At 43.1% G+C, this 13,580-nt stretch overlaps 1 protein-coding gene across 1 annotated transcript in view; it reads left to right on the top strand.

The window, feature by feature from the left end:
- Window positions 1-5,356: 5,356 nt before the first annotated feature.
- Window positions 5,357-13,580, top strand: part of LOC106080790 (oxysterol-binding protein-related protein 9) — a 115,445-nt gene continuing 107,221 nt past the window's right edge. The window contains exon 1 of the mRNA XM_013242352.2: window positions 5,357-6,672. Coding sequence (XP_013097806.2) covers window positions 6,517-6,672 — 156 coding nt within the window. The 5' untranslated portion in view covers window positions 5,357-6,516. The remainder of the gene's footprint in view (window positions 6,673-13,580) is intronic.

Here is a 13,580-nt window from a genome sequence, read left to right as displayed (position 1 = left end):
CTTAAGGCTTCTGGACGGTGGATATCTATACACAAGATGATGATTTGGATAGTCTCTGCGATAACAGCCCAAAAGGTATTGCTTAGACAGCATGTAGTTATGTCTTCGCACTGGTAGGATCTTTGTCTCCTGATGGAGGTGGTCCACATGAGAACTGAGGAGACAGCCCGTCGCAGTTCGGAGAGCGGCATTTTGACAGATCTGAATATTATTCCACTGCATGTCACAAAGTCTGGAGCTGCATAACTTACCACAGACCGGGCAATTGCTTTTTACATGGTCAACAAGGTTTCAACCAAGTGCTGGCGGCAAGGAGGCCCTTTATCATTGAGCTTAAAACTTGAATCGGACTGCACTCATTGATATGTGAGAAGTTAGCCCCCTGTTCCTTAGTGGAATGTTCATGGGCAAAATTTGCAATTTTGCAATTTGACGGCGGCAAGTGACTTGGGGAACTTGTTTCATCTTTTAACTTCATCGCAAATTGCTTGTGATTGCATGTGAGGCATTATGGACTTCTCTATGGGCCTGGGGTGGCTGATTGGGTGGTCTCTAGTCGGTGAGACAATTCAGTTTCAATGCCATGGCAGCCGGTTGTTCGCATCGGATTGACTCGATGGAGTTCTTCGTCGGCAAGTGTTGCCTCCTCAGTGTATAACACACTGCTACAACAACAACAACTTCAGCGATCTAAACGTGGCCACTTCTTCAGCCGCCTCGTTCCCCGTCACCATATGATGAGGCGGGACCAAACACAATCAAACAGCATCCCCAAAGGTCCCAGAAGCTCCTTGCATATCCCCGCAAACCTCAATCTCACAAGACACGCAGCCTTACGTGGCCTTCAATGCCGCCTGACTGACCACACATATCGTGACAGGCTGCTTAAGGTAACAATCTGAAGTGCTGAACTGGCTGCCTAAAATGTTAGCTATGAGGAGCAGTCTCTTTATCGAGCTCCTCCTACAGTTAAACATTAGATGGAACTCAAGGCGACCGAAGGGTTCTATTTATGAATAATTATGAATCATTCTGGTCTACTGTAGAAACCTTAAGAAGTTGAACATAAAAAACTTTCGCATATGAGAATTCATCTTTGTTTCGTCTGGTTTGCTTGTTTTTATACCCTCCACCATAGGATGGGGGGTATACTAATTTCGTCATTCTGTTTGTAACTACTCGAAATATTCGTCTGAGACCCCATAAAGTATATATATTCTTGATCGTCGCGACATTTTATGTCGTTCTAGCCATGTCCGTCCGTCTGTCTGTCGAAAGCACGCTAACTTTCGAAGGAGTAAAGCTAGCCGCTTGAAATTTTGCACAAATACTTTTTATTAGTGTAGGTCGGTTGGTATTGTAAATGGGCTATATCGGTCCATGTTTTTATATAGCTGCCATATAAAACGATCTTGGGTTTTGACTTCTTGAGCCTCTAGAGTGCGCAATTCTTATCCGATTGGAATGAAATTTTGCATGACGTGTTTTGTTATGACATTCAACAACTGTGCCGAGTATGGTTCAAATCGGTCCATAACCTGATATAGCTGCCATATAAACCAATCTTGGGTCTTGCCTTCTTGAGCCTCTAGAGTGCGCAATTCTTATCCGATTGGAATGAAATTTTGCACGACGTGTTTTGTTATGATTTTCAACAACTGTGCCGAGTATGGTTCAAATTGGATCATAGCCTGATATAGCTGCCATATAAACCGATCTTGGGTCTTGACTTCTTGAGCCTCTAGAGGGCGCAATTCTTATCTGATTGGACTGAAATGGTGAACGACGTGTTTTGTTATGATATCCAACAACTGTGCCAAGTATGGTTCAAATCGGTCCATAACCTGATATAGCTGTCATATAAACCGATCTTGGGTCTTGACTTCTTGAGCCTCTAGAGGGCCCGATTCTTATCCGATTTGAATGAATTTTTGCACGAAGTATTTTATTATAATATCCAACAACTGTGCCAAGTATAGTTCAAATCGGTTCATAACCTGATATAGCTGTCATATAAACAAATCTGGGGTCTTTACTTCTTGAGCTTCTAGAGGGCGCAATTCCTACCCGATTTGGCTGAAATTTTCTTTCAACAACTGTGTCAAATAAGGTTCAAATCGGTTCATAACCTGACACAGCTTCTTCAGCCTCTAGAGGTCGCAATTATTATCCGATTTGCCTGAAATTTTGTGTGACGGATCCTCTCATGACCATCAACATACGTACTTATTATGGTCTGAATCGGTCTATAACCCGATACAGCTCCCATATAAATCGATCTCTCTATTTTTCTTCTTGAGACCCCAAAGGGCGCAATTCTTATTCGAATTAGCTTACATTTTACACAGGTCTCCAACATATAATTTAATTGTGGTCCAAGCCGGACCATATCTTGATATCGCTCTAATAGCAGAGGAAATCTTTTCTTATATCCTTTTTTGCCTAAGAAGAGATGGCGGGAAAAGAACTCGACAAATGCGATACATGGTGGAGGGTATATAAGATTCGGCCCGGCCGAACTTTGCACGCTTTTACTTTTTTATTTGTACGTTGTACGTTGATTCTTCTTCCAATCTATTTTTCGTTCTACTGATGGACAACGTACTATTGTGGATCTCTGTCTGCATACTTCGTATTTTTTTCTCCTCATATCTTCTAGGGTTTTCTCCTCATATCTTCTAGGGCGAACACAAAGGACCTAAGATGTTCGAGCGAAGAGGCTAACAACCAAAGGTTTCTAGTCTTATGTCTCTCAACATAATCTAAAAATAACGGCAGCTGAGCTTGATAGTCGATGGCGTAATGATCACCAACTATTTCACAACTCTTTGTGTCGCCTTTGACAGCTTTACAGGTCCTTCGCACATACTACTGCAATTTATAACAATTCCGCAGTAGAAACATGATTCTCAAGTCACTTGGCTGCAGAAGTTGAGGTGCTTACAAAGAAACCTTTTTGACTACATATAGGAGAATTGGCTGGTCAGTGGATTTAGCTGGATTCTTACCTGCCTCAGGCAGAACTTCAGCGCTACAAAAAATAACTTCAAACATTTAACACCTGTATGCTCAAATCCATGGCAGCCGGTTGTACGTACCGCATTGACCCGATGAAGTCCTTCATCCTCAATGGCTGCCGCATCAGTATACAACACACTGCTACAACAAGAACTTGTATGCTGTTCTTGGAAATTCTTCGCCGTCCATTGTATCTGATGAAGTTAACCATCCAATCTAGACCAGAATTTTGGCGCAGCTACGTTTCGATAGACGTAGTCGTCTCAATTCCCATGGGGTTGGAGTTCATATCAGCGTGTTGGATATGTAGCACGCTTGTAACCGGAGACCGCACGATACTTGCCTGCCGTTTTTTGTCCAGTCAGACTAGACACACTTGATTTTCACATATCTACATGAAATATGATGTCTTGTCCTACCTTACAAGAACGTCCGAGACATCTTCACAAACATTAAGTACTTTTGTAAGACCAATGTAAATTGTAACACCATTGTAAATGGAGAACAGAAATAAAAAATAAACACGATTTTACACTTATTGCCAAATTGGAATACATTTTTCTTGATATTATTTGTTTTTAATTGTCTAAAAATCTAGTGCAACATCTAAATTATCGGTTGTTATTGATTGGCTTATATCGATAGCCTTTCATTAAAACAACAAACTTTTGAACTTATGGTCAATTTTAAACGGACTTTTTCTTTTTATGTTGGCAGTGCCATTTGTATCACCGCCATCTGTGTTGTGGATACGTACTACTCAATGTCATCATCCAAATCGAGATGAATATAATAACAAAGAAGAAGAAGACAGAAAAAAAATTCGTTTAAAATTCCAGATAAAAATATGCTTGAAAATTAGGACTATGCATCGGACAATATATTTGGTAAATGAGTATAAAAAGTAGAATAAACTCTAACCTGGAATTTGGGATTGTGGCTTATTTGATGAAGTTTGTAAATGGATAGGATTCTACTTAGGTATTCATATATTTCTTGAAGATGATTGTGGTGAAGTCATTTGCTGTACCAAATTATTCAAAAAGATGACCGCAGACAACCCGTAGGGATAACTACGTGGTGTTCATCGTTATAAGCACCATGCAGTTTGGAACTTCGCTCCAATCTGTGTGGTGTCCACCGTTATCATGAGAATCTCATCTAAGGCTAACGGGCGCGTCCACGTTGTTGTTATTGTAGCAGTACGTTGTACACTGAGGCGGCAGCCCTTGCAGATGAAAGACTCCATCGGGTCGTACAACCGGCTGCCATGGAATGGTGGAATGCTCCGTAGATATACTAAGTAGCTGCAACAGCAATAGTATGTGATTGAGTGTACAACACACTGCTACAACAACAAGATAAACAGTCTATATCACCTGAACCTCCAACGACAGTAGTCCCAGTAGTTCTGTCGGAAACATGTTAAGACTAATGCAGCCGCATCAATTCATTTAAGGCTATTATGCCATTGTTTTAGATGTACTTTTCGTTTCTATCTAACGATGTGATATATCCGCCAACTGTTTATATGTTCAAATTGTTTAATTTTGGATATTTAACAGAAGATATTCATCTAATAATGGGTGACGACGCAGGATGACTATGAGCACTACACGGGTTGGAACTCTAAGCTTGGATTTGAGTGGTGTTCAACGTTGTTGTAGCCACAATTTCATGTGGAGGTGGCGATCCTCATCAAGCTCCTGTAGGTGAGAGGCCGGGCGGCACACGCTCTCCCCTCAATACTGCTGATTGTCCGCGACTGTCGTTACAGCTACTCCATGTGGAGCATTCCACTATCCGCAGCCTTTGGACGTGTCCGGTAGCTCGCAGTTAAGCTTCTCGTGACAGCAATGAACACCACACAGATCGGACCTCAATGTTTCTGCCTATGTGGTGCTACAACAGCAAAAACTTCAACTGGCCCACAAGCGATCTGCCTTTAAAATTACAAATCTAGCAAAACCCTCGAAATTTCGGGCCGACAACGCCATAAAATTCGTGTCAAATTTCAAGATTCTGCAAGTCTGAATAATAAATAAATTAATAACTAACTCACCTACTTTGTATATGCAGATAAACACAAAATTGCTAACACTTGTACTCTGCAATCACGAAAAATGCGATCAAACTTAAAGGTAAGACTGCATTTTCACTTCTAACTCGTATGCAATTTCCAACTTGATTTCGCGTTTTCATTCGAATTGGAACTGAATTTCGATTGTTGAATAGTCGAATATTTTTATTTTTCCTTTAAAATCGATTATTCGATTTTCCTGAGAACAAAAAATCAACTTCGATTTTTAGACATGAAAAATCGATTATGCGAAATTCGATTTGTAGATCCCTAGTTTATCAATGTCAGATTTTTCCTTTCCTTGTAAAAAAGTTAAAAATTATTTTCCTTGTTTTATTTTTTAAATAAAGTACACTGCGATTTGTACAGTTAACCACAAAATTTGAAAGACAAATGAAATAGCAACAAAATCATGTGAAAATAATGCACAATTTGCTCATCCCATATGCGCAAACACACAAAACGAAATAGCGAAATTGCATTGCATACTGCTGCTGCTGTTGGACGGACAGACAGTCACTGGAAATAAATTGTTACTGTGGGTTATTGCTCCTCCTCGCGGTCCGTGTGTAGTGAACGAAAGAACATAACAAAGGAACCACCGAAATTGCAATAGGACTAAGGAATACAAACAACCCAACATACCCAATACCCACTCTGTGTATATTGCCTTCTTTGACCTTTAGTTAATAAGAAGACAAGAAAGAAATCGGAAACCCCAAAAAAAACCAATGAATAAATCGCAGCAATGCCGCCGCCGCTGTGCATGTTAATTTATATAATCTAAACAAACAAATAAGCGGCTAATGAGAATCTTTCGTGTGTGTGTGTATGTGTTAATAAATGTGCAAACATACTTGTATATACTCTGTATAGTAGATTGTAATAATACCTTTGAATATTTCGAGAAAAACTAAATTTGGGATCGCAGCAACTCTCCTCCAACAGGCAGTTGTCATATGTGAAACACAACAACAATTAAACGAAGATAGCAATACCAAAAAAAAATCATATTAACATTTGTGTCAAGAATACAACAAAAACAACAACAAGTACCAAAGTTTCCTTATCTAGTGCAAGGCACTGTGGCCCCTAACATTACTTACAACTAGGGGCAAAAATTCTTTCAAATCCCCTACCAAAGCCTAACATTGATAGGTTTATTTGTGTGCCAGTGCTAGTGTGTGTGTGTGCCAGTGACTTGAAAAGGGTATTATTAGGTGTCTTCACTAACGACAAGCTTACATTAGCTTTTATACCAACAACGACGACAACGGTGTCGCCGACTAGTCATCCTAACAAATCAGCTGATTGGTGTGCCTCATAGGGTGGTGGTGGGTTGACAACTTACACACTCTCTCTCACTCTCCCTTTTTGTCAATCAGCAGATCTTAATAATCGACCCATCAATAAACTCCATGGCCAACACAACAGCAACGGTGTCATCGTCATTTACCCACATTGCTAGTGGTACAATGGAGGGCACTCTCAGCAAATGGACAAATGTCATGAAAGGATGGCAATATCGTTTCTTCGTCTTGGATGAAAATGCCGGCCTCTTATCATATTATACGGTATGTATGAATGCTTGCTTATGCATTTATTTGTGTAAATTCATATACATACACGCATACATATAACGATGTGTCTGTTGTGTGAGTTATTAACAAAATTAATTCGTTTGTTTGTCCGTCCGTAGCAACAACAACAACAAGAAAAAGTCTGTCGTAAAGATAGCAGTGAACAGCAGTTTTGTTTTGTTTTGTTTTTTATTTTATGTGTTCTTTTGTGGTTTTATGAACCATGCGAGCAAGGTTGCTCATCATCTCGACAGATTAAGTAGGGAATCTGAAAAAGAATTGTAGCGAAACTTTTTTCCTAAAATTAATGCATTATTATGCACAAATTGTAAACTTTAGAATCTTTCCTCACGTGTGTCATCATCCGTTTATTGGCAGTGCTATTTATAAATTTTGTCAGTCATTGCGTATAAAAATACATTCAATAGCTGAAATATTGTAGCTGTGATTCATTTGACTGCACCTTGTTTGTAATGTGTGTTAGATATTGTCTACTTTAGACCATAGACCTATGAGCAGTCAAACTCTGTTGATGTTCTGTAGGGTATGGATATACAATCTGTGGCTTTTAATTGTTGTTGCTGTAATAGTTTGTAGAGCTTTCATACATAATTTGGTTGCTGTGTTCTTTTAAATATGCAGATCTGTTCAGAGTGATCGGGTAGTAAGCAGAGTAGGATGGGCTAGACGGGTGGTAGCATGGACCCTGGTTACTAGGGGTTCATACATCTGGCACATTGGCATCAATCCTAATACGTCATCATCAACGTGGGAGCCACGACCCCAATTACATTCAGACGCGGAATAGAGGATAAATTAAAGCAAAACAATGCAGATAATATCTGTCAATCTGTTCTTCTTACCCTTAAGTCCACGGCACAGCTTTACCTGGTTAATATGTGCAGTAACGAAGTGCAAAGCATTCGTCCTGCAATTTACGAAATTCATGCTGATGCTAAGCTTTATATAGCGGAGTGATAAGGGAAATATGTTTGTACTATTCTTGCTTGTACGAAACTTTTCTGGCTACGGTTACGGTATCTATCTGTCCATTTTTTAGTTATTTGGTAACTATCAGTGTCCAAAGACGGTTTGAGGACCCTTTCCACGTACCCGACTCGTGATGCATCCAAATGTTTAATATTTTTGGTGAGGCCCATCACCTTGAATGATTTGGCGATGCGGATGATGTCTGTAACTTTGTCCGTAGCCCCGTATAACACGGATTCTTAATAAACGAACATTAAGACATCTGTCGCGTCCCATCGGCTTCGGTGTTGTTTTGTTTTCTCTTCAATATATCATTAATTCTTAGGTCAGACACCAGAAGACATGATATTATGTCCGATCCTCACTGCAGTTTTATATCCGATCCAACTGCATAGAGGATGATTCGATCGATTCATGATCATCCCTTGTCGAGAAGCAAGAGCTAGTGCCGCCCGGCCTTTCACTGTGACTCACCCCTCGAAGCTAGTTGCTTTACCATCAGAGTGGAATGGTTGTTGTTGTGGTAACAATTTTCATGTGGAGGTGGCAATCCTTGTCAAGCTCCTGAAGGTGAGCGAGCTCGCGACCAAGGTGACCATTGCTTTTTTAAATCGCCAATAACTCGCCTTGTCATATCGAACATCATAGGCATTCTGTATTTGTGCAAGAGCCGGTGCCGCCCGGCCTCTCACTGAGTCTATCCGCTAGATAAGGCTTATTGCCCGCGACTGCCGTTGCAGCTTATCCGTATGTAGCATTTCGTCTGCGTGATTCTGTTGAGTATCCAGATCCAGGAACACTGAGACTAAGATGGCGTGCGTCCAGAGGCACCTGGGTCTGAGTTGAGTGGGTCTGGCTGGGCAGTTAAACAGGTGACGTGTATCATGTGGTCCTTGGCCACAATCGGGACATACATCTTGCACAACAGCATCAATTCTTGCTCGGTAGGAGTTGAGGCGGCTGCATCTGCCGTAACGTAATTGGGCCAGAACTAATCTGGTTTGCCTGGAGAGGTCAATTTCTTCAGGTGCAATGGGAGGCGGTCGTTGTCCAAGGATTACATTTACCCGGTAGTTATTTACCGCATCTGCTACCATGCATGCATGAAAGTTGTCTAGACCCGCTTGATCTAGATGTTCTTTCTTGTAGCGCTGAATCTCACGCTCTAGATCATGTTGATCTACCTTAAGGCTTTTGGGCGGTGGATCCTCAAGATGATGATTTTGGTGGTCTATGCGATAACAGCCCTAAAGGTATTGCTTAGACAGCATGTAGTTATGTCTTGGGTCATGTGATCCACATGAGACCACCTCATATGGTGTTAGCTTAGAATAATTTGTAGTTGATATGGTTCAGTCCAGAAACTTTGTTCCGCGTTATCCAGGGCTCCTGAATTAAGGCAATATAATTCTTGCCCTTGCTGATTTTCTCCATCAATGCGTGATTACCTGCCTTGCTCCGGTGAAGGTTTATCTGGATAACCTTAATCATTTGTCCTCCCTTAGATGGCCTTTTTGGGAGTGGGTGATGGTCTCATTATATGTTCCCTGTTCTTTAGGCTGCATTGAGTCACTGCACTGCCTGAACTTTAGGTTAGGTTAGGTTAAAAAGTGGGTGCAGATATTAATTTGCCCCATGGCACTGTGAACATACACCTAAGCCAGTAATCGGGTTGTTGTGCGCTCTAAAAACTATAAAGTAACCTCTAAAAAGAAAATTTTAAGTTAGGAATTCCATGCTACTTACAAAATCCTTAATTGTTTTCAATACCACTCCCCTAAGTTGGTTCATGTCTGATATTGTGTCTCCACCTAAGTGCCGGTATCTGTTGGACGCGAATGCCGGGCAATGACAAAGGAAATGCTCCAACGTCTCATCATGTTCCTCGCATGCCCTACACATGCCTTCACTTGCCGCACCGATTTTACATAAGTGAGCTCGTAGTCCTATGTGTCCCGTTATGATACCAATAGCTATACTGACCTCCTTCTTGCTTCCTTTCAGTAATAGCCTCGTCTTCTCCCCCATAGGATTTTCGCCGTTCTACCGACCGTTTCGCAGTTCCCCAATGGTGCATGCGCATTCGTCGCCCACTCCCTTAACTCGGGCTACGTCGACCCGAAAGGCTTCGGGTTAACCAGTCCTCTGGCCTTCATCGCCAAATCGACTGTGCTTTCATTTCCCCTTACTCCGTTATGGCCCGGCACCCAAACGATGCGGATTTTGCAATCCTCAGAGAAGGCGTTAATTTCCTTCTTAAACTGTTTGTAGCCTTACCGTCCTGGTTGTTAACGCCCTTATGGCAATTTTACTGTCGGTAAAGATGTTCACACTCGAAGTCCTCGCGTTAGCACCACACCACTTCACGCATTCCATGATGGCACGTATCTCCGCATGCAGAATCGTATTATGGTTAGGCAGTCTAAATCAGATCTCAGTCCCTGGGTTCTCAATGTATACCCCCAGGCCCACTCTGTCCTCTAGCTTTGATCCATCCATGTAACATGATCTTCCAATAGTACGGTTCCGCCCATCCACGACTGTGCCGATGGCAGCAGTGCCTCGCACTCGACTTCAAGATTCATATCAGGTATCCGTTCGGAAACTCTTCCCTTCCTTCCAGATTTCCTATCGTCGCCTCGATTATACCGCGATGGTATTAGCTGCTCTCATCCTCAATCCATTCTTCCATCGCTTTAAGTCTCATAGCCGCAGTGGCTGCCTCACACTTAATATGTATGTCAATGGGTCGGATATCTAGAAGAGTCTCCCGTGCCCTAGTGGGCGGTGTCCTCATCGCTCCGCCTATGCCAAGACAACATCTTCTCTGAACCTGTTATATGGTCCTTATATTGCACTTTTTCTTCATAGGCCCCTCGGATTCAGGCCCCATTTGGAGCCAACGGCCTACCTACATAGTGCCCAACATCTGTAAGCCTTCTCAGTACGCTCCTGAATGTGACACTTCCAATTCAGTTTCCTGTTCAAGATCACACCTAAGTATTTGACCTTGTCAGATATCGAAATCGTCTTATTGAGGAAACGTGGTGCGTTAAATTGGCCCACCTTCGTCTTCCTCGTGAACGGGCATATTTCAGTCTTCTCTGGGTTCCAATTGAGAACTCTGGGTCTAGCCCAGTCATATGCCATATGCAAGACCCTTTCGGATCCTTACCCCTAAGAAGTATTATAACATCGTCTGCATAGCATAGACGGGTTCAAACCCCTCCTCAGTCAGCATCCGTAATAGGTTATTTATGGTGGTCATCCATAGGAGCGGCGATAAAATGTCCCCCTATGCCGTGCCCTGTGCCACTTTCTCCCATATATTCATGCCATGGGACACATAATTAATCCCTTGTTCCTTAACATATGGTTTATCCAGCATCTTTATCCATCCTAGTCTTCCTAAGCTCGAGAAAGTCGTTGATGGTTTCGTTGATGGTTCCGTCGTCGGGTCCCTGTCCGTTAGGCTGTTTTGACGTCATCAATACATTCCGCTGACGCAAAGCGCAGCTTTAAGATGCCCCCTCTATATTCACAGTTCATAATTAGTATGGGTGGAACCCCTTCAATACATGTTCTATAACCCTCACCTCACCTGGGACCGATGACCTGGTGGAGTCCTAACGGATGCACAGCCGATATCGATGACTGCATAAGTAGTCACCTCATCTCTGTTGTGCTTCCTTGCCACTCCGGCGTAAGAGGGCGGCTCCTGACCCTTCTCAGCGACCATCTTCCCCTTCTATGGTGGCTGTGGCATCCTTTTGGAAGTCCCAGTCCTCCATGAAGACTCAGGGGCCTTGCGCGCTTCCTTCGTTGCTGTTCCGACTTTGTCTCCCTCCACAGGGGGGCTGGCTTGGTCTTCCCAGAGTACTTAAAAGCGGGGATCTCTTTTTCAGCATCTTTATCCATCCCAGTCTTCCTAGGCTCGAGAAAGTCGTTGATGGTTTTGTCGTCGGGTCCCTGTTCGTTAGCCTGTTTTGACGGTATCAATACATTCCGCTGACGCAAAGCGCAGCTTTGAGATGCCCCCTCTATATTCACAGTTCATAATTCGTATGGGTGGAACCCCTTCGGAGTTCAACACATGTTCTATAACCCTCACCTCACCTGGGACCGATGATCTGGTGGAATTCTACGGGTACACAGCCGATATCGATGACTGCATAAGTATTCACCTCATCTCTGTTGTGCTTCCTTGCCACTCCGGCGTAAGAGGGCGGCTCCTGACCCTTCTCAGCGACCATCTTCCCCTTCTGTGATGGCTGTGGCATCCTTTCGGAAACCCAGTCCTCTATGAAGACTCAGGGACCTTGCGCGCTTCCTTCGTTGTTGTTCCGACTTTGTCTCCCTCCCAGTGTACTTAAAAGCGGGGAGCTCTTTTTCAGCATCCTGGCGAGACCATCAGAAAAAAATTTCAGCGGTAGTTTTCCCCTCCTAATGCTGGCAACATTTGTGAGGTACTATGCCATGTAAAACTTCTCTCCAAAGTGGTGCCGCAGCCGTTCGGACCCTGCTATAAAAAGGAGACCCCCTATCATTGAGCTTAAACTTGAATTGGACTGCACTCATTGATATGTGAGAAGTTTGCCCCTGTTCCTTAGTGGAATATTCATTGGCAAAATTTGCATTTTATGCTCTTTGGGAGATCTGATTCTCTTTCCCGCTTCCGTAGAAATGCTTGGAATGTCACTTCTATCCCTTTCCACATCCTGCACTTTCGCCCGATTGCGCTGTCGGTACATACTCCTCTGTCTCCTTCGTCGTGCCCCAGCTTAGCAAAACCATGGCTCGATTCGACTGCGACGACTGTTTCATTGACACTGTCGCTGTCAGAATCCGAAACACCACCTCTACTCAAAGGGTGAGGACGAACTGTGCATCCCTCTGGTTTATCCATCTCTTCCTCATTTATTAGTATGACGACTATTTGTGTGCTTGAAGCATTACTCTCGACTACAGGTGCCAAGGTACCCACACTTATAGGAGGGGAGGACAACATGCGGCCTGCGGTCTGACGCCACCACTGCAGCTGTTGGATCTTTGGGGTCATTTTGAGCCTACTCTAGAAAGGCTTTAATTTTTTTTTGTAATAGGTAGTACCTATTCCGAGGTACGGATATTTCTCTTTGAGGAGCCAAATTAAAAAACATGCCAGCTCCTCTCAACGGCTACTTCTTGCCTTTAATAAATTATTTTATTAACTTTGTACTTTAGGCTTATAAGCTTTCTTATAGAAATCATAGAAGCCATAGAAAATTACTGCAATAACCAATGAAAAGTAGGACGTAAGCACCATGGGAACGCCACAGTATCGCCAAGTGATGCCGGCTTGTAATAAAATAAACATGAGTACTTAAAAGCGGGGATCTCTTTTTCAGCATCTTTATCCATCCCAGTCTTCCTAGGCTCGAGAAAGTCGTTGATGGTTTTGTCGTCGGGTCCCTGTTCGTTAGCCTGTTTTGACGGTATCAATACATTCCGCTGACGCAAAGCGCAGCTTTGAGATGCCCCCTCTATATTCACAGTTCATAATTCGTATGGGTGGAACCCCTTCGGAGTTCAACACATGTTCTATAACCCTCACCTCACCTGGGACCGATGATCTGGTGGAATTCTACGGGTACACAGCCGATATCGATGACTGCATAAGTATTCACCTCATCTCTGTTGTGCTTCCTTGCCACTCCGGCGTAAGAGGGCGGCTCCTGACCCTTCTCAGCGACCATCTTCCCCTTCTGTGATGGCTGTGGCATCCTTTCGGAAACCCAGTCCTCTATGAAGACTCAGGGACCTTGCGCGCTTCCTTCGTTGTTGTTCCGACTTTGTCTCCCTCCCAGTGTACTTAAAAGCGGGGAGCTCTTTTTCAGCATCTTGGCGAGACCATCAGAAAAAATTTTCAGCGG

The sequence above is a fragment of the Stomoxys calcitrans genome, chromosome 5 (assembly GCF_963082655.1).
Source record: "Stomoxys calcitrans chromosome 5, idStoCalc2.1, whole genome shotgun sequence".
Taxonomy (NCBI): domain Eukaryota; kingdom Metazoa; phylum Arthropoda; class Insecta; order Diptera; family Muscidae; genus Stomoxys; species Stomoxys calcitrans.
The sequence above is the reverse complement of the archived record's forward strand: the minus strand, read 5'-3'. Positions and strand labels throughout refer to the sequence as shown.